Consider the following 22,443-nt stretch of genomic DNA (forward strand, 5'->3'; position numbering starts at 1 on the left):
ATAATATTCCTTCTTCTGCCTCTCTCCCTTCTTGAAGAGTGGAGTGACATTTGCAATTTTCCAGTCTTCTGGAACCATTCCAGAATATAGTGATTCTCAAAAGATCATTACTAATATCTCCATGATCTCTTCTGCCATCCCTGTCAGAACCCTGGGGTGTGTACCATCTGGTCCAAGTGACTTATATACTTTCAGACCCTTCCATTTTCCAAGAACCTTCTCTTTAGTAATAGTAACTTCGCACATTTCATGACCCCTGACACCTGGAACCTCCGGAGTGAAGACCGATAGAAAATATTTATTCAGTTCATCTGCTATTTCCTTGTCCCCCATTACTACCTCTCCAGCATTGTTTTCCAGCAGTCTGATAGCCACTCACATATCTCTTTTACACTTTATGTATCTGAAGAAACTTTTGGTATTGTGTTTAATATTATTGGCTATCTTACTTTTGGATTTCATCTTGACCTTCTTAATGACATTTTATTACTTTGTTGGTATTTAAAAGCTTCCCAATCCCCTAACTTCCCACTAAGTTTTGCTCTATTATATGCCCTCTCTTTGGCTTTTATGTTGGTTTGACTCCCCTTGTTAGCCGTGGATGTATTACCTTACCTTTAAAATACTTCTTCCTCTTTGGGATCTACAATATGTATCCTGTGCCTTCCAAATTGCTCCCAAAAATGCCAGCCGTTGGTGCTCTTCCATCATCATGGTCAGTGTTCTTTTCCAATTAATTCTGGCCAATTCCACTCTCATGCCTCTAATTTCCTTTACTCCACTGTAATACTGATGCATCTGACCTTAGCTTCTTCCTCTCAAATTTCAGGGTGAATTCAATCATATTATGATCACTTTCCCCTAAGGGTTCTTTTATCGTAAGCTCTTTGGTCAAATCTGGTTCATTGCACAACACCAGAATAGCTGATCGTCTAGTAAACTTAACCACAATGTGCCCTAAAACGCCATCTCGTAAGCATTCTAGAAATTTTCCCTTTGGATTCCTGTACCAACTTGATTTTCCCAATCTACTTGCATATTGAAACTCCTCATGACTACTGTAATATTGCCCTTTTGGCATGCATTTTCGATCTTCCATTGTAACTTGTAGCCCATGTCATTACTACTGCTTGGGGGTTTGTATATAACTCCCATCTGGGTCTTTTTATCCTTGCCATTTTTTAGCTCTATCCACAATAATACACTTCCAACCCTATGTCACCTCTTTCTAATGATTTAATTTCATTTTTCATTGACAGAGCCACGCCACCCCTCTGCCTTCTTGCTTGTCCTTTCAATACAATGTGTATCCTTGTACATTAAGCTCCCAGCTATAATCTTTTTTTCAGCAATGATTCGGTGATGCCTACAACATTATACTTGCCAATCTCTAACTGAGCTACAGGTTCATCAACCTTATTCTGTAGACTGTGCACTTTCAAATAAAACACTTTAGTCCTGTATTCGCCTTTTTCAATTTTGTCCGCCTTTTTCAATTTTGTCCACCTTTTGCATTGCAACTCATCCTGTTGACTGCAATTTTGCCCTACCATCAGCCTTTGCTTGCTAGGAGTCTCACTACACATAGCCACTGTTTGTAATCCAACTACCTCATCTTCAGCACTATCACCCCACTTCCCATCCCCTGCCAAATTAGTTTAAACCCATCTGAACAACACTTGTCAATGTGCCCACACGGATATTGGACCCCCTCGGGTTCAGGTGCAACATGTCCCCTTTGGACAGGTCATACCTCCCCAGAAGAGATCCCAATGATCCATATATGTGAACCTCCGTCCTCCTGAACAGTTCCTCAGCCACTTATTCACCTGCCAAATCATCCCATTTTTACCCTCACTCACACATGGCACAGGCAGCAACCCAGTGAATACTACCCTGGAGTAGGCAAAGAAAATCATTTCATTAAAATCCCTGTAGAAACCTTTGGCCTGAATCTTTGTTCCATTTGTTCTGTGAGTTCAAGGGAGAGGGTTATGGAGCTGACAATGGGCGTAATATAAGCTCAGAATTCTCTACTGATTCTGCAAATATTTTAAATTAAAAATGCTTTGAAAATCAGGTTATCTCTTACTTAAAATTCAGATTTCCAGACTGGTAATTAGACTTAGTAAGTGAGAGTCCTGTCAATGCAGCCACTTCAAAACATCATCTTCTTCTTTGAGTTTTTACGGCAGTTGGCATCCACACTGTTGCATTACTGCCATCTTCAGGATTTATTGTCCCTCATTGTCCATTCACTTTAAAGCCGTCGTTCCAGTCCTGTCACCCTTAAATAACTAAACAACCATTTCCTCCCCGATCACTCTCCCCACATTCCAATAAACCTTTAACATTGTTCTCTACCAGTCCTATTTTGCGTAATTGTTGTAACATTTGTTGCCTTTCCTGTGCAAATTTCTGGCGTGAAATAAGGATATGCTCTACTGTTTCAGTCTCCTGACATAGATCGCAAAAACCTGTTAGATGCTTATTTATGATGGCCAGAGTGCCATTAAGGTTGCTGTGCCCAATTCTCAGTCTGCTTATAATTACATGCTCCTTCCACTTTACTCCCCTACTTCTTCCCATATCTACTCTGTTCTGAATTGAATGTAAATGTCTTCCTTTTATTGCTTTATCCAATGCTGCTGCCTGCCACTGTTGGTTTATCCTTCTCCACACTATGCTCTTCCCCTCTGATTTTGATAGTTTAATATTGACCTTTATAGATCCTTTTTTGACTGCTGCTTTTGCCAGCCTATCTGCTGTCTCATTTCCCATAATACCCAAATGTGCTGGAACCCACATGAATGCGATATTTTTGCCTTGTCTAGCCAGTCTTGAATTTGCAAACAGGATTTCATAAAGCAGATTCTGGTGACCCCTAGCTGTACCCGCCTTAATGTTTGCAAGGGCTGATACAGAATCGCTACATATCACTATTATTACAATCAACCTGCTCACTCCATTCTAGTGCTAACAATATGGCAAACATTTCAACTGCATATACATTCAAGCAATCAGGTGTTCTCTTGCTAATTTCCACTTGATCACTTGGTACAACAATTGCAGACCCTGTTGCACCTGTTTCTGGATCCTTTGATCCAGCTGTAAAAATCTGTATGCCTTTATATTTACATTCTCTATAACTATGATAGTCACTGAGTATATCAGCCGTCTTATTACTGTGTTTAATCTTAAGCAATTGCAAATCTACAGAGGGATTTTCTAATACCCAGAAAGGACTGACAGGCCACACCACACTTGGACAAAACTCTTTATTGTATACACCCATATCTTTTGCTGTTTGCTCTCCTGTCCAGCCAAAACTCTCTTTTTATAGACAATAGGTGCAGGGGTAGGCCATTCAGCCCTTCGAGCCAGCACCACCATTCACTGTGATCACGGCTGATCATCCACAATCAGTACCCTTTTCCTGCCTTCTCCCTATATCCCTTCACTCCACTATCTTTAAGAGCTCTATCTAACTCTTTCTTGAAAGAATCCAGAGAATTGGCCTCCACTGCCTTCTAAGGCAGAGCATTCCACAGAACCACAGCTCTCTGTGTGAAAAAGTTTTTCCTTAACTCTGTTCTAAATTGTCTACCACTTATTCTTAAACTTTTGTGTCCTCTCCTTCTCCCAGCATGTCTGCAACACCCTTTTTGTAAGATGGCTATCACCATGCCCCCTTAAATTAATCCAGTAATTGGCCTCCAGCTGTTTACGCCACAGCCCCAATGGCATTTCATTTGCTTCAACTTGGAGTGCACACACTGGGGAAGTTCTAACTGCTCCCAATCACAGCCTTGGAGCCCGAGCTTGCACGATACCCAGTTCTGCTAGCACAGATTTTGCTGCTGACCCGTATACAGTACTTCCACAGTCTAATCTTGATCTTATTAATGCTACATAAATATACTTCAGTGATGCAAAATCAGCACCCCATTCCAATCCAGCAAGACACCTCATGACATTTACCACATTTTTACATTTACTAACTACGTGTCTAACATGTTCTCTCCATGTTAATCTCAAGTCAAAGTACACTCTCAAAAACCAAAAACTTTCAATTCTCTCCAGGTTACTTCTATACAGATTCAAATTAAGTCCCCTGAACTTTTTCCTTGTAAAGAACGTGGCTTTTGTCTTCTCCACTGAAAATTTAACACCCCACTTTGTCCCCCACTCTTCAACTTGATTAATTCCATCTTGCATTTTCATAACTATATGTTCAATATTTCTCCCTCTTTTCCACAAAACCCTGTCATCTGCAAACAATGACCTCCCCACTTCTGTTGGAATATTTACAAATATATCATTTATCGAAATGGAGAATAAAGTTGGACTCACTACACTCCCCTGAGGCATCTCGTTTTCTACAACATACTGGCTTGATAGCTCTGATCCTATCTTCACCTGAATAGTTATCCCATTTAAAATGTCCTTAACCGAAATGAACATCGCCCCCCGATTCCCATTAAATGTAGCTTGATTAGGAGCCCCTCTTTCCATAGCATATCATAAGCTTTCTCAGCATCAAAAAAAGACTGCAACCACTGTCTCTTTATTTACTCGAGCTTTTCTTGTTTCATACTCTGGACACAACACTGGATCCATAGTATTCTTTCCTTTCCTGAACCCGCTTTGATACATAGCCACCATACCTCTACTTTCCAAGAAGTACACTAACCTCTAATTTATCATACGTTCCATAAGTTTACATACATGTGATGTCAAGACAATTGGCCTGTAGTTTTCTGGCCTGCTGGCATCTTTCCCAGGTTTCCTTATTGGAATAATTATTGCCTCTTTCCAGCTCCCTAGTATTCTCCCTTCATCCCAGACTTTGTTATACAGAAGCAGTAGTTTCTCCAGACTTCCTTCACTCAAGTGTTTGATCATACTATAACATATTTCATCTTTACCTGTCTCAGTCTTTCCCATTTTATCTAGTGCCTTTCTTAATTCTCCCATGCTGAAAGGGACAACTTGCACACCGTCAAGGTTAGTTTTCCTACATAAAGCCTCCATATTTTCAGCTTTTGTTCTCTCTCTACCTCTTCTTCCCTTCTCAGACAAATTATCGGAAGTATGTACCATAACAAAAGTGTTTGCCAACAACTCTGCCTTTTCCTTTATTTGTTACTGCAGTCACATTTCCATCAGCCAGAACTGGGTACCTCCACTCACTCCTGTCCCCTCCCATCCTTTTTATCATCCCCCACACCTCTCCTACTTGAGTTGTGTTTCCGATTGAATCACAATACTTTCTCCAGTGCGTCCTTTTAGCATGTCTTATTGTCCTTACTACTGCCTGAGCTTGTTTGTACTGAATCATATGTTGGAAGTTATATTCTTTTAACCAGTTTAAATGCCTTATTTCTATATCTCACTGTTTCCTTACAATTATCATCTCACCATAGTATTACTCTCTTCTTTATTCTTCCTTTACTTTAGGAATGAATTCTAATGCACCTGATATTATACCTTGTTTTAATATTCTGTTGTGTTTCTATGTCCATTCTATCACTGACCTGACTTAGATATCTCTCACTTTTTTCCAGAAATTTCTCCCAATTGGCTTTCTCAAGAATCCATTTCCCACCTGTATTCTTTGTGACCAATGAAGCAGAAATATTTATCTTGCACCAGATTGGGTAATGATCACTCCCTACAGTTCCTTCTTGGTACACTAAAGTGTACATAAGTTGCACATCCTCCTCCTCCCCCCCCCCCTCCTGTCTCGCCTTACTGCCTCATAACCATATTAAACAAAATCTAAATTAGGTTTTAACCAGGTCTCCTGGATACACACAACATCTGGCTTTTCTCTCCTACTAACTATAAACTGCTTAAAATCTTGTCCATTAGCAATCAGGCTTCTTGTATTCCATTAAAGTAGCATTATTAGTAATATCAACCCACACATACTGTCTCTTGACTTGACTGTACTCTGAGTTCATCGTTTACTTCTTCCCATTTTAATCCTATCATATCCAAATGGTGCTCTGCAGCTTTCACAATAAACTGAATCCTTTCAGTTTTAGATTTGATCTCATAAGTTGCATTTACAACTCCTGCTATAAAGGTCACCAATTTCTTCTTCTCTATCCATGCATTCTTATCTTGCCTTCCTTTAGCTGCCGCTTGCTCTTTGCTACATCCTCCCTTATTCTCTTTCTTCTGTCCTGTCAACTTGACTGCCTCAGCATATGAGACTTTTTCCTTCACCCTTATCTGCTGCACCTCCACCTCTTTTTTCAACACTTCACATCCCCAAAACGCTACACTATGGTTGCCTCCACAATAACAGCACTTTGGTCTCACTCCCTCTCCACATTTTCCTTATTCATGTTCCCCACCACACCTTGCACATCTTCTTTCCTTTGCACACTTTGGCCACATGCCCAAACTCCTGGCAATTGAAACACCTCATAGGTTTTGGTATATATTCTCTTACATTGTATCTTAGAAATCCAAAATATAACTCCTTTGGAGGCACCTTATCCTCAAATTCTACCAGAATGGTTTCAGTCTCCCTTTTCTCTGCTCCCCTTGTCATTCTTTTCACACTCTTCACTGAACTATTCCTCACCCTCAAGTTCTCCACTAGCTCCTTCATATTAACACTGAGGGGAACCCCAGATATCACCCCCTTGCAACCATTGACCCTTTGTGCTCCAACTCTTACAACCCTGGACACTTTGACTTTCCCAACATTAATCACCTTCATTGCCTTTTCTATCTGCTCTTCAGTTTTACATCCTATCAGCAGGTTTCGATCTCCTAAAATTCTCACATGGCTCACTTCCCCTACTTGTCCTCTAATGATTTTTGTTAGCTTAAGCAGATCAATTTTCTTTACTCCTCCTTCCCCCTCAAATCTTACCACTACGTTTAGCAATTTTGCCCTCAGGGCCTTCTCCTCAACTTCTCTTCCCTCACTTTCCAATCCACCTACACTAAACCCACCACCTTTCTTTCTCTTCCAACCCATCACCTTCCTGTTCTTAGTCCCTCTCCCCACCTCTTCCCACTCACACTCCATACTATTGCTGTCACCATCAGTCTCCCTCCCTGCCATCCTATCAGAGTTTGCAAGAGACCGTGTACAAATATCATTCCAGACCTATACAGTCCGTCAGTCAATATTCCCACAGAATGCACCCCGCAGCCAGCCAGCCCTCAACCAACACACCCAACCTTACTGCATTAAAAACTTAACCTGAACATTATTATTTCAATTCCACTTAATTAAGAGGAATTAACTCCAATGACCAATTTTGAAAGGTAAGTTTGCTATGACAGTGCCAATGTGCTACAGTACTATGGTGATATCAGGAGACTGCAGGGTTATTCTGGATGATGAAGTGTATTCCATCCAATTTAACAGGTGACTGACTAAAACAAATTAACAAAAATAGCATGGAGGTTCATTCTTGAGATGTGTGAGATAGATTTTTTAGACCATTAAGTTGAGGAATCATTGAGGGAAGAGGGTAGCTTAGATTGGTATTGTCCATTGAGAAAGGGTTAGTTAATAATCTTGCTGTATGGAGTCCTTGAAGGAAGAGTAACCATAACATGATAGGAATCTTCATTAAGACAGAAAGTGAAGTAGTTCAGGCCAAAACTAGGACATGATTAAACAAAGGAAATATAAAAGTATGAAGGAAAAATCGGGAAGCTTCATTGGGTTGCCTGACTGTGGATAGGCACCCTCTAATATTTAAAATAAACAAATGTAGGAAATGAATCAGAATCAAGTTTAATATCACTGGCATATGTCATGAAATTTGTTGTTCTGTGGCAGCAGTACATTGCAATACACAATAATTTAAAAAACTAATTACATCAAGAAATACAAATATAAAGTTAAATTAAGTAGTATAGAAAGAGAACAAAAGAGAAATGGTGAGGTAGTGTTCATGGGGTCATTGTTCATTCAGAAATCTGATGGCAGAGGGGAAGAAGCCGTTCATGATACGTTGAATGTGTATCTTCAGGCTCCTGCAGCTCATCCTTGATGGCCGCAAAGAAAAAAGGGCATTTTCTGGATGATGATAGAATTAACCTTGAGGCATCACCTTTTGAAGGTGTCCTGAATGCTGGGAAGGCTAGTGCCCATGATAGAGCAGGCCCAGTTTACAGCATCCTGTAGCTTTTTCTTATTCTGTGCAATAGCACCTCCGTACCAGATGGTGGCGCAACCAGTTAGAATGCATTCCACAGTACACCTGTAGAAGTTTGCGAGAGTCTTTGGTGATACACCAAGTCTCCTCAAATTCCTAATTAAATATAGCTACTGTTGTGCCTTCTTTGTAGCTGCATTAATTGTTGGACCCAGGATAGATCTTCAGAGATGTTGACACCCAGGAACTTTCACCCTTTCCACTGCTGATCCCTCGATGAGGACTTGTATGTGTTCCTTTGACTTCCCCTTTCAGAAGTCCACAATTAACTCCTTGGTCTGACTGACATTGTGCAAAGTTCAAAGTAAAATTTATTATCAGAGTACATACATGTCACCACATACAACTCCGAGATTCTTTTTCCTGTGGGCATACTTAGCAAGTCTATAGAACAGTAACTGTAAACAGGATCAATGAACAACAAACTGGGCAAACACAAAAATAAATAAATAGCAATAAATAATGAGAGCATGAAATAACAAGATAAAGAGTCCTTAAAGTGAGATCATTGGTTGTGGGTACACCTGAATAGAATATGTGTAGCTATCCCCTTTTGTTCAAGAGCCTGATGGTTGAGGGGCAGTAACTGTTCTTGAACCTGGTGGTGCGAGTCCTGAGGCACCTGTACCTTCTACCTGAAGGCAGCAGCGAGAAAAGAGCATGGCCTGGGTGGTGAAGATCTTTAATGATGGCTGCTGCTTTTCTACATCAGCATTTCAAGTAGATGTACTCAATGGTTGGGAGGGCTTTATTGAAGATATACTGGGCTGAATCCACTACCTTTTGTAGGATTTTCTGCTCAAAGGCACCAGTGTTCCTATACCAGGCTGTAATGCAGCCAGTCAATACACTGTCCACCACACATCTATAAAAGTTTGTCAATTTTTTTGATGACATGCAGAATCTTCGAAGACTCCTATGGAAGCAGAGGTGCTGTTGTGCTTTCTTTGCAATTATATTTATATGATGGGTCCAGGACAGGTCCTCTGAGATAGTTTCACCCAGGAACTTAAAGTTACTGATGAGGACTGGCTCATGGACCTCTCGTTTTCCTCTCCTGAAGTCTACAATCAGTTCCTTGGTCTTGCTGACACTGAGAAAGAGGTTGTTGTTACGACACCACTCAGCCAAATTTTCAATCTCCCTCCTGTATACTGACTCATCACTACCTTTGATATGGCCCATGACAGTGGTGTGATCAGCAAACTTGAATGGTGTTGGGGCTGTACTTAGCCACACAGTCATCAGTGTAAAGTGGGCAGAGCAGGGGGTAAGCACCCAGCTCCGTAATGCACCTGTGCTGATGGAGATTGTGGAGGAAACTGAACTGATTGGGGTCTGCAAGTGAGGAAATCCAGGATCCAATTGCACAAGGGGGTATTGAGATCCAGGTCTTAGTGTTTACTGATTAGTTTTGAGGTGATGATGGCAAGTGCCACTGGACAATAGTCTCCGAGGCAGGTTACCATACTCTTCTTGGTCACCAATATGATAGAAGTCTGCTTGAAGCAGATGGGTACCAAAGACCACCGGAGTAAGTCGTTGAAGATATCCGTGAACATGCCAGCCAGTTGGTCAGCACAGGTCTTTAGTACTCAGCCAGGTACTCCATATGGTCCAGATGCTTTACTTGGATTCACTGTCTTGAAGGCAGCCTGCATGTCATCTTCAGAAACTGAGACGAAAGGATCATCTGGCGACATGGGGGAGGGTGATGGTTCCGTCCTGTTCTGGTGGTCAAAGCCAGCATAGAAGGTATTGAGCTCATCTGGAACCAAAGCTCTGCTGGATTTAATTTTGTAAGAGTTTATGGCCCTTCAACCATGCTACAGTGTTGAGCAGCCCTCGTTGATTCCATTCTAATCCAGAATCCCCACTTCACCCATGAGATGGTTTTTCGGAGATGATACCTGCACCTCTTGTAGCATTATTGATCCCTAGACTTGAATGCCTCTGATCTGGTCCTCAGCATAATTCCAGATTTCATGGTTCATCCAGGACTCTGACTGGTATAAATCTGCATCTGCAGCTGTTTAATAAAGTCTGTTACAACCCTAGTGTTGTCATTCAGATCTTCAGATGAGTGCTTGAACAGGGCCCAGTCTCCTGACTCAAGGCAATCCTGTAACTGTCATCTGTCTCCTGTTTAGTTGTCTTGATCTCTGGAGCCTTGATTTTTAGGCTCTGCCTGTATGCAGGTAGCAGGAGTACAGCCAAAGGGTTCAATTTGACAAAATGCAATCTTGGAAATGAACATAGGCATTCCTTATTGTAGTGTAGAGTGCAAGGCTGTTTTTGGGACACCGTTCAACCAGCTGATCTATGTCACTCCGGTGTGCTCCTTGTTACCATCTGAAATTCTGCCAACAATAGTTGTGTCATCAGTAAATTCATAGATGGCGTTTGACCTGTGCCTAGCCACACAGTCGTGGGTGTAGAGAGAGTAGATCAGTGGGCTAAGCACACATCCTTGAGGTGCACCAGTGCTGATTGTCAGCAAGGACGCTGATCTGCACTAACTGCACTCTCCCAGTGAGGAACTTAAGGATCCAGAGGGAGGTATAGCAGCCTAGGTTTTGGACCTTGATGATTGGAACCGAAGGTATGATTGTGTTGAACGCTGAGCTGTAATCAATAAACAGCAGCTTGAGGTAGGAATTGATATTTCAATTGAGGTAGGTGATCCAAGGTGGAGTGGAGAGCCAGCAGGTTGTACATTTCCTTATGGAGCAAATCCACAAAAGAAATAACAATATAGTCATGGCTGCCTGGATGAACAGATTGTGTTATCATTGTGGCAGGGGCTCATATACACCAGATCAATGCAGAAAGGCAAAACTTGCAGAAAATGCAACAATGTAGGTCACATACAAAGAGTATGTTGGGACAAAAAAAATAGACTGCAGAGAGAAGAGAAAAAGCTGAAAAGTCACGTTGTAGTTTCAAAAAGAACACTAATCTGCATGCTGTTGATGAAAAATCTGAGACTGATGAGAGTGACACAGGACCGTGCAGCTTTGAGATTTACAGTGTGAACATCAACAATAGACAACCAGTATGGCTTACACGAGAAGTGAACAGCAAATTAATTAAAATGGAATTAGACACTGTTTCAGTCATTCCACAAAGTGAATTTGAGAGGCATTTCAAGGATACTAAACTGAAGCTTTCAGATATTCAACTAAGAACATACTGGAGAAAATATAACTCCTGTGAGAATGACATTCGTAATCGTGAAAAACAATAACCAACAAACCACGTTGAGCTTGTGTGGAAGAAAAGGGAGGGCCAGCACTGTGGAGTGTGATAATTTGATTGGAGATCCATCCACAATTTGCATGTCACATCCCCTACAATGAAGCCAACTGAAAGAGAATTGAGGAATGCATAGAATAATGCTACATCTGCCGAGTACCATGAACCATTGCCCAACAGAGGACAAACAGGTGTTGGTGGCAACCTTGGTGCCTCTGTTTGGAAAGCATATTGGACCAAGGAAGGACCATGACGCTGAGTGAAAGCCTGAAAGTGACAAAAGCAGTGGTCCGACTACAACAGCTTTTGTAGGCAACATATCTGAAAAAGCTTCTGATATGTTAATCAGGCAGTTACTTGCGAAATGTGTCTTAAGCTGGAAGGGAGTTCAAGGAGCTTCAGGAAAGTTGCAAGCATTCGACTTCTGTGAGTATAAAGTACCAGAATCTGCTCTGTGAGCATTAAGGTTATTGCATGAACTTCAAGAGGGAGACGAGAGCTGCTTCTAAAAGTAGATGCAAGTACCAAAGCCCAGCTGGAGAAATGGAAGCCCAAAAAAAAAGGAGTCAATGGAGATATAAAAACGGAGGATTTGTCAGATGATGATGTGGAAAAGGAGAGGACAAATCGTAAAGGGAGCAATAGAAGGATTTATAAGAGAATATTCCAGTGGACTAAATGCAACTTCCCAAGATCAAGATACACAAACTAGGAGAAAAAGGAAAGAGAAGAAAGGTGTCCAGAACTGTCAGAACCACTTCCTGCAGTCTCAAAGTTAACTCCTACAATCATAAAGAAGGAGCCCCCAGAACGTGGGATTGTTTTCACAGCCACAAGTCTCACCTGCCAAGTAGAGTGATTCCCCCTCATCAGGAAAGACATGATCCTTCAGAAGTAAGAAATCTCTGACAATGATTAAATCTTTATGACTGAATGTGAGAATTTAAAATTTACTGTGCTGTGGATGTTCATATATAGTAGTTATATTATATAATATACTATGTATATAGTTGAGATGCATTCTGCATTGAGTTAGAGTTCACAGCTAACCAGGGAGGAGTGTTGTGTATTAAATGTTTCAGGAATAATTTAATAATTGTGTGTGTGTGTGTGTGTGTGTGTAAGCATTCTTGTTCATTTAAATAAGTCATTAGGGGTTATATGTATAATACGTGAATTGTATATGTATGCGCCTTGCTTAAAGTAAACACAAAATTAGACTCCCATTTTCATTCTCCTGTGTCTTCCTTTAAATACATAGCAGTATTCATAAGGGAAAGTGAGGAGTGGGAAATTAAGGTAAGATTAATTCACTTTTCAAGAGCAGTAAATGGCAGAATGTTCTGGAAACATGTCAGTGGAGTAGTCTGAGAAGAACTGAAGGGAAGAGCATTCCATGTGCCTGGAAGGAATGACTACGATTACCTGTCATGTAGTAGCACTGTAAGAAATTATAAGCAATTCATTTTCCTATTTTAGACTTGTTCATCAGTAACAATAATTGCATTTTGGAAAACTTTATTTCCATATTTCTTAAGTTCTATTCACTTAGACAGCACAGTGAAGACACCTGCTACATTCATTTCATTTTTCTATCTTTTTATTAATATATAATCTTCTACAGCTATAAAATACAGAAATTCAACAAATTAGTATATATATAATTAAAGCTGAAGAAAAAAACTTATATATGCTAATGAAAAAAAAATTATAAAAGAAAAAGAAGGAAAAAAGAGAACCCCAGTTAACTAAAAAAAACCCCACTAACTATAAAACAAAAAAAAGGGGAAAAAAACCCATTAGGAACCAACTCCCGGAGCAATATGTCTTACAATCATTTATATATATAAAAGAAGAAAAAGAAAACAACCGCCAAATCACATTTATCTAACATAAAATTGGAAGGAAACCATGTAAATTGATTCAAATTTAATTATAATATTTTGCAAAAGAGCCCCACCTTCTTTCAAAATCAAATTGGGGATCAGAAGTTCTACTTCTAATTTTTTCCAAACTAAGACATGACATGGTAAAACTATTGAGTTAATGTAGGAGCAGAGGTATCTTTCCACTTCAATAAAATAGCTCTTGCCAACAATGTAACGAATGCAATTACATGTTGGTTTGAAAATGAAATACCCTGAATATGATGCGGAACTATTCCAAATAGAACAGTCAATGTATTAGGTTGTAAATTAATTTTCAAAGCTTTAGAAATTGTAGAAAATAAAGATTTCCAAAAAGACTCCTGCTATATTAAACAAAATTGTTCTATAATGCTTAAAGCTGAAATTTCATTACTGAAATGATTTAAACAATTATTACCAAATATGTAAAGATTAATATAATTTGTTCAATCAAGTTATATGACATTGTATCAGCCTATATATTATGAGATATTAATACAAAAAGGAAGTTTGCCCAAATAACACAGATTTTAGACATCTTATATTTCTCTGTTAAATCTAAACTCCTGTACTTGAAATATCTGATTTTTTTCTTTGTCAGATAAAATATAAAATGGAAGTTCATGCACATTTGTACATTGCCACGACGTGAAATAATTTCCCTTTTGAAATAAAGCTCAGATTTGACTGAATATTAGATGAATATCAGGACTAATTTATTATGGTATCTGCTTAAAGTGTGTGAACTCTGCCATGGACGGTCCCAAATCCAGCTGCAAAGGGAGGAGGTTTGAGCATGGGGCTAGCAACTCCATTTTGTTAAAAAACAGAGCTACAGAGGCTCCAAACTCCTCATCTCTGATAGACGAAGGATCTTTGAAGATGGGCTACACCTGGGGACAATTTGAAAGACTGGTTCTGGACAGAGGACTCTTATGAGCTGTTGTGGGCAGCCTATGTCCCAGTATGGGTGATGGGCTTACGTAAGTTGGAGTGTGTGAGGAGAGGCCAGGATCAATTGTCAAGGTGAAGCATATTTGCATGAGCCCAGTGATCTCTGGGAGCTCTTCATCCTCCTTTCACCACCTTTCAAGGCCTCCTAATATCTATTTCCCATCAGGTATATGTGCACTGAACATCTTCAGAAACATATTGTTTCCTTGGGCTTCGAAACCCCTGTCTATCCAATTAAATGTTTTTTTACAATTTTTATTATTGTAGAGTCTGAAAATCTGATTTATTACTTTTGAGTTGTTTTGTACTACTCAGTATTAGAAGATTACCTTCTGCAAAGCAACATAAACAAAAGTAACCTATTTACTGGGATTCATTTCTGGGATTCATTTCTGGGCTTAGATAGATTTTGTTGCAGTCAGATGGTTTTCAAGTTACTGGTTCTTAACTGCAACGAGGTTGTTAGTCTGACTGAGGAAGATCATATTTTTATTGTGAATTTCACCCGATGTTACCTAAAAGTCAAGGAAAAGACGTGGTTGTTGTGAAAATGTCATCTTATGGCTACTTGTTAGAAAGGTAGTTCTTGTATTTACTAGTGATAAGTTTCTACATTACTCTTCAAACTGAAGTGGTGATGAGGGGAAGTGAACGAAAACGAACAGGTAACTCAGAGGAGTGTCTGTGACATTTCCAATGCAGGGGATCATGACAGAAATTTCCAAATGCATAGAAACTAGGTTGTGTTATTTGAAGATGATTGATATTGTATTGGAAATGGGTTTGTTAGACATGATATGATGGATTTATTATTCTGCCCTTGTGATTGATCTTCTGCACAAAAGGTCAAGAAGGATCAGGAACAAGCACCCAGAAGGAGCAAAGACATGTGATTCCTGTCCCAGTTGAGTTAATCTAAAGATCCACAAGCTACTACAGACAGGGAAAGCCTGAATAAATATACAGCATACTTCAAACCAACAAAAAGTAATCACATTGAATTTGATTCTCTCACACAATAATGCACATGACTATAAATCCAACTTTATGACACAGACATAAGTAGACAAGTATCTTAAATTGTATCTTTTTTACACGTAGTTTACATCGATACAATGCTAATTCTGGAACAATGATGCCAAAACCTACAACCCAAGCATAAATCAAAGAAAGGATTAGTTATGAGCTATTTTAAAAAACAAATTTAAAAAAACCTGTCAATATACAGCAGATGTGTGATCTTTGTGTCTTGCTGTTTGGTGAGGTTCATTGCTAAAAGCTAAAACCTGCTCTGGATTCAGAAGTAAGGTTTTGGTGCCAGAACTTAAAAATTTTCCTTGTTAAAGATAAAACGTACTCCTCTCCGATCACCTGATGAATGTGCACTGCTCATCTTATTTAGAGTTTTGGCTAGAGATGCTGGCCCACAGAGGAAGACTCCCACATTGGTGCTGTAAAATAAAGATAACATTTTACTGATTTCCTTTTTAAAAATGCCTTTTTTTCCTAATTAGATCAGTACTTCTGGTTCCATTCAATTAGAACAGTTTTTCAGGATATTTTCTCAAAACACCATGAAAATAATCAAGCACTCCTGCTGTTTATGGCTCTGAGGATATTAAAATACATATGAACTGAAAATTTTGGAGATATTCAGTAGAGTAGGTAGATTCTGTGAGAGAGGAAAAGAGCTAACATCTCAGGTTGATGCTCTATCATCATAATTAGGAAAAAAGTATTCTTTCGAGATGTAACAGGTATAAAGCAAATATAGGGACAGGGCAAAGTGGAGTAGAGGAAAGAACTGTAGGGAAGGTCTGCAATAAGGTGGAAGGCAGAAGAGGTTAAAGGACAAGGGAAATAATGATATAAGGCAAACAATAAACAAAGGATGGATCCAAAGGAATGCAGAACATTGAACAGTACAACAAAGTACATGCCTTCAGCCCACAATCTATGCCGAGCCTACTCCAATATTAATCTAACCTTTCCTTCCCACATAACGCTCCATTTGCATTTCACCCATGTGCCTATCTAAGAGTTTCTTAAATGTCCCTAATATATCTGCCTCTACCACCATCCTTGGCAGCACGTTCCACACACCAGCCACTCTCTGTGTGGAAATCCTACCTCTGGCATCACCTCTATACTTTCCTACAGACACTTTAAGGTTTTGCCCTCTTTTATTAACCATTGATGCCTGGGGAAAATGTCTCTGGCTGTCCACTCTATCAATAGCTCTTCTGAGGTGTCATTCAAGTGGATTGTGTTGTTCTTTCCTCAAGCTTCTTGAGGATTATTGCCAAATTTCCTTGTTTATAACCGGTAAGTATTCTTTAATATGAGTGTTTAATTGGCCTATCTGATGACATCACTGCTGCAAGATGGTGAGGAACCAGTTAGGCTGGCACCTGACAACTGAACAACACACACAAAATGCTGGAGGAACTCAGCAGGCCAGGCAGCACCTATGGAAAAGAATACAGTCGATGTTTCGGGCCAAAACCCTTCGGCAGGACTGGAGAAAAAAAGTTGAGGAGTAGAGTTATAAGGTGGTGGGAGGTGGGGGGGAGAGAGAAACACAAGGTAATAGGTGAAATCTGAATTGGGAGGGATGAAGTAAAGAGCTGGGAAGTTGATAGGTGAAAGAGACAGAAGGCCATGGGAGAAAGGAAAGGGGGGATGGGGAAAGCACCAGAGGGAAGCAAGGAGATAAGGTGAGAGAGGGAAAAGGGGATGGGAAATGGTGAACAAGCTGGAAGGGTGGGGTCATTACTAGAAGTTCCAGAAATCGATGATCATGTCATCAGGTTGGAGGCTCCCCAAACGGAATATAAGGTGTTTTTCCTCCAATTTAAGTGTGGCCTCATCATGACAGTGATGGAGGCCATGGCTAGACATATTGGAATGGGAATGAGAAGTGGAATTAAAAATGGATGGCCACTGGGAGATCCCTCTTCTTCTGGCAGACAGAGCATAGGTGCTTGGTGAAGTGCTCTCCCAATCTACACCGGGTCTCACCGATATACAGGAGGCCACACTGGGAGCACCGGACACAGTATATGACACCAACAGACTCACAGGTGAAGTGTCGCCTCACCTGAAAGGACTGTTTATGGCCTTATCACCTTGTGTTTCTCTCTCCCCTCCCCCACCTTTTAAATCTGCTCCTCAGCTTTTTTCCTCCAGTCTTGCCAAAGGGTTTCGGCCTGAAACGTCAACTGCACTCTTTTCCATCGATGCTGCCTGGCCTGCTGAGTTCCTCCAGCATTTTGCGTGTGTTGCTCGGATTTCCAGCATCTGCAGATTTTCACCGGTTTGTGAACTGACTTCTGATATTGTGCAAGGGAAACCCATGCCTATGAGATCCCACAGACTTTAAAATCAGGCCAATAAATTTAGCATTTTCTATATTAGTGACATCCAAACATACTCAACACTGCCTGGAATCCAAAATAGTATTAAATATATGACAATTATTATTATTGTTTTATCAGTTAGATATCACCATGTTGTTAATTATCATCTTTTATTTTCCCTTACAAGCAAATAAAGACTGTACATACTTTAAAGGAATTTTAAAACATTGTGGTTTTATCTAATGCATTTTGCCATTTTCTAACATATGCTTTCCCCAAGGTTCAAATGGAAGTCATATCCATGCAGCTATATCCCAGAGCAGTGAGTATTCACATATGAACATCTAGCTAGTGAAAAGGAGATCCAAGCTGGTTAGTTAGAGGGAGAATCAACTCAAGCTCTCACATTACTCAGAGCAGCAGTAAAAAAGATATTGTGTCACCAACCCATTTCACAGAGAATCTCTAACTTTGCATTGTCACAAAATTTAAAGATATATTCAAAATGAAGTAGCGTACTCAGCAGCTCTGCCCACTACTCCTACCTTGGATGCTTAGTTGCAATGTTTCTGAATTCGATCTCCCAGTTTGGTCTCCCGTACAATGTCTTTTGTTTGAGTCCTGTGATGACATCGGTTTGGGCTTCATGGTGCATAGCAAAGTGAGTTGCCTATGAGTAGCAGAAGTGTGATTTGTCATCTGGATTAGTGAGTGCCACTAAATCAAGCAACAGCAGAATGATCCAAGAATACACACTTACTGAACACTAGTGTCGTAATGCACACCAATCGGTAAATTAACAGAGATATGAGCATGGATCTTTTGATCAGTGCTACAATTCAATAAGGCATGAAAAATATAATATTCTACTTTATTTGGTTAAAATAGCAAAGAATAGATTCATTTATGTACTGACATTAACAGTAATTGTCCCTATTTGAATCTCTAATAGACTAAAACTTGACAACTAATGTAAAATTAAAGCTGATGAGCATCATACCTGAAGTACCAATCTTTTTTTTTCACTTTCAGATCTGAATTTAGCGCTAGTGCATTTTTAAAACATTTACAATTGTAACATAGTACTTGTCAGCTCTCAGATCTGCCTCTTGATGGTTATGAAGGTTTGTAAAAGCAGAAACACTGGACCTGCCTTTTCATTCTAGACCACTCTGAGTATAATCTGTGAGGTTCCTATAGGGTAATACATTCTAAAAGATGCACAAAGACAGATCATGAGATCAATGAAAAATTCAGCAATTGACAGATAACTTGTTTTCTTGTATGTGTGAATGGGTTCAGTCTTTCTGGTGTGTGGAAAGGAAACAGCAGGCGTAGTAATGAAAGCCAATGTTGCAGCCAACGTCATATGTATGAAAAAAAAACCAGAGGCGCAGCCAGCCTCCAAGTAAGAAGCTGGATAAGTTATTAAGTACAGGACCTCAAAGCTGCTGATCTCTGGATTACTCAAACAGGAAGATAGTGCAAGTGAATACATTAAAGGAGGAGTGGTGCAGGAGGGATTGTTTTATATTCCCTGTGCATTGGGATCCGTTCGAAACCAGGAAAGACCATCCATCTAGGTGGGATGCAACTGATCAGTTCCAGATTCAATGTCATTTTTGGGAGGTAAAGTTGTGCTTTGAAGGAAACTTTTAGTTAGTTTGTTGGGAGAACAGTAGTCATAAATACAGAAAGAAAGCATTGTAGACCGAAGGAGCAAAGAGCACAACGTGAAGACTAATGTAGAAAGCGGAGGAGTTGAAGGGAAATAAAAAAAACAGACAAGCACAGCTCTGTGCATCAATGTTGGAATTTAGGCACAAATTATAATACTAATTGCATTACTGGGCTTAAACCTAGGAAGGAGTGTAAAACACATTGCTGGCTGCAATGTTTTTAAGTTTTTTTACAGGAATGGAGTAAAGGTAGGGAGTAATGGGATAGTTCAATAATGAAATATTTCAGGAAGATGACATACTAAAGGGTTTATGAGCTGAATCATTCTGTTTGTTATAAGATATTGAAATTGATCTAGTTTAGCTAGTTCTGTAAAATACAGTAGAGATCTGAGAAGCATACAAAATGTTCAGAAGAGCAGCTGAAGGAGGCTGTAATGTGGGCGAATAGAATGTAAGAGAAAAGGTACAGCCAGTAACATAAAAAGGAAGCTAAAGATCCCTTTTCAGATTAAAAGGGAAATTCCAAAACCTGCCAACAATTTACGAAAAATTGAAAACCAAAATTGTGAGGCTGAAAAGGTATTACTATGCTAACTTTTATCAGTACAATATATAATAGAAATAAAAGCATTATTAAAGTAACTTCAGAGGGAAGTTAAAGGGCTGATTAGGATTAAAGGAAAAACCCTTGCGAGAGCAGAGGTGACCAATGACTAGTGTACATCAAATTAATTCTCACTTTGGGATGTATAGATTAATAAGAGACTTCCTTCTCAAATCTTTTAAAGTAACATAAGTGTAACAAATGGTATCTGATTAATCCAATTCCATTCTTTAATGAAGTAAAAGAGATACTGTAGTAGATATTAACATGGAATTTTGAAAGGCACTCCATTGTTATAAATAACAGAATTGTTGGGAAAGCAATTACACATGGTATTAAAAGTAATTGTCTGAGGGAAAGCGAAGGTGTAACATTATCAGATATTTTTCTGGCTCAACAGAAGTTATGAAGTTCTCCAGGCACCAGTATAGAAAGCTATGTTTCTCTTTTTTTTAAGTGATATGGATATGTCTAGCAAATTTAATTTTGAAGTGAACTTACTCAAGGATAGATTTTTTTCTATTATCAATGCATATTCAACACAGAGTGAAAAATATGGAATATAAAGCAAGAATATTATCAGATTATTCTCCTTTATTAATGACAATAATAATGGCTGATAAGGAAGAAGTGGCTTATAGATGGAGATTTAATTCAACATTATTAAAACGTCAAGATTTTTGTGATTTTATGAAAAAGCAGATTCAATTTTTTTGGATACAAACTTTCATTCAGTGGATGATAAATTTATATTATGGGATGCGATGAAAGCATATCTTAGGGGCCAGATAATAAGTTATACGTCTAAAATTAAGAAAGAATATATGGCAGAACTAGATCAATTGGAAAAAGAGATTACAAAAATAGAAAAAGAATCTCAAAGATATATGTCAGAAGAAAAACGAAGGCAACTTGTCAAATTGAAGTTACAATATAATACGCTTCAGACATATAGAGTGGAAAAAGCAGTTATAAGAACTAAACAAAGGTATTATGAGTTAGGTGAGAGAGCACATAAAATTCTTGCCTGGCAGTTGAAAACGGAACAAGCTTCCAAAACAATAAATGCAATTAGAACAAGGGCAAATAAAATATCTTATAAACCTCTTGAAATAAATGAAACCTTTAAAAATTTCTATTCTGAATTACATCAATCAGAATCTCAAAATGATGTTAATGAGATAGAAAGGTTTTTATCACAAGTATCTCTTCCAAAATTGAATTTGGAAGAACAGAAGGGATTAGATATGCCTTTTACATTAAAAGAAGTTGAAGAAGCTTTAGAATCACTCCAAAGTAACAAAATCTCCAGGAGAAGATGGTTTTCCACCTGAATTTTATAAAAAATTCAAAGATTTATTATTTCCTCTCTTTATGGAACTAATACGTCAAGCAGAAAAAATACATAAACTTCCAGAATCTTTTTCAACCGCGATTGTAATAGTATTGCCAAAAAAAGACAGAGATTCTATGAAACCAACATGATACAGGCCTATTTCTTTATTGAATACGGATTATAAAATAATAGCAAAAATTTTATCGAATAGATTATCTAAATATTTACCAAAATTAATACATATGGATCAAACAGGATTTATTAAAAATAGACAATTGGCAGATAATGTAACCCGGCTACTCAGTATAATTCATTTGGCACAAAAAAGGGACGAGAAGAGTATAGTAGTAGCCTTGGATGCAGAAAAAGCATTTGATAGATTAGAATAGGATTTTTTATTTAAAGTATTAGAAAAATATGGGTTAGGAACATCTTTTATAAATTGGATTAAAACTTTAAATTCTAACCCTAAGGCTAAAGTAGTGACAAACTCTCAAATTTCAACACCATTCCAGTTAAAAAGGTCAACTAGACAAGGTTGTCCATTATCACCTGCTTTATTTGTACTGGCGATAGAGCCATTAGCAGAACTAATCAGAATTGATCCAGATATTATGGGTTTTAGAGTTAGTCAGGAGAAATATAAAATTAATCTTTTTGCTGATGATGTTTTGATCTACTTAACAAACCCACAACATTCGTTACATAAATTATCTTCTAGATTGGATGAATATGGGAAGGTATCAGGTTACAAAATAAATTGGGATAAAAGTGAAATTTTACCTCTTACTAAAGGAGACTATAGTCAATGTCGATTAGTAACCCAATTTAGATGGCTGGTAAATGGCATAAAGTATTTAGGTATAAGACTTGATAATGATGTAAAGAATTTATATAAATTTAATTATTTACCACTATTGAAAAAAATTCAAGAAGATTTTGACAAATGGATGATACTACCAATAACATTAGTAGGTAGAGTCAATGTTGTAAAAATGAATATATTTCCTATATTACAGTATTTGTTTCAAACATTACCAATACAATTGCCACAGAAATTTTTTCAAGAGTTAAATAAATGTGTGAGAAAATTTCTTTGGAAAGGTAAAATGTCAAGAATATCATTGGAAAAATTGACATGTAAATTTGGG

At 38.6% G+C, this 22,443-nt stretch overlaps 1 protein-coding gene across 2 annotated transcripts in view; it reads right to left on the bottom strand.

Moving 5' to 3' along the window:
• Window positions 1-13,096: 13,096 nt before the first annotated feature.
• LOC134348044 (cytochrome b-245 heavy chain-like) overlaps window positions 13,097-22,443 on the bottom strand; it is a 41,125-nt gene continuing 31,778 nt past the window's right edge. For both annotated transcript variants that reach the window (XM_063050829.1, XM_063050830.1), the window contains 2 exons: window positions 18,216-18,340; window positions 13,097-15,762 (listed from right to left, as the gene is read on the bottom strand). In XM_063050829.1, the coding sequence (XP_062906899.1) occupies window positions 15,636-15,762; window positions 18,216-18,340 (252 nt within the window). In that variant the 3' untranslated portion in view covers window positions 13,097-15,635. The remainder of the gene's footprint in view (window positions 15,763-18,215; window positions 18,341-22,443) is intronic.

The sequence above is a fragment of the Mobula hypostoma genome, chromosome 6 (assembly GCF_963921235.1).
Source record: "Mobula hypostoma chromosome 6, sMobHyp1.1, whole genome shotgun sequence".
NCBI classification, from domain to species: domain Eukaryota; kingdom Metazoa; phylum Chordata; class Chondrichthyes; order Myliobatiformes; family Myliobatidae; genus Mobula; species Mobula hypostoma.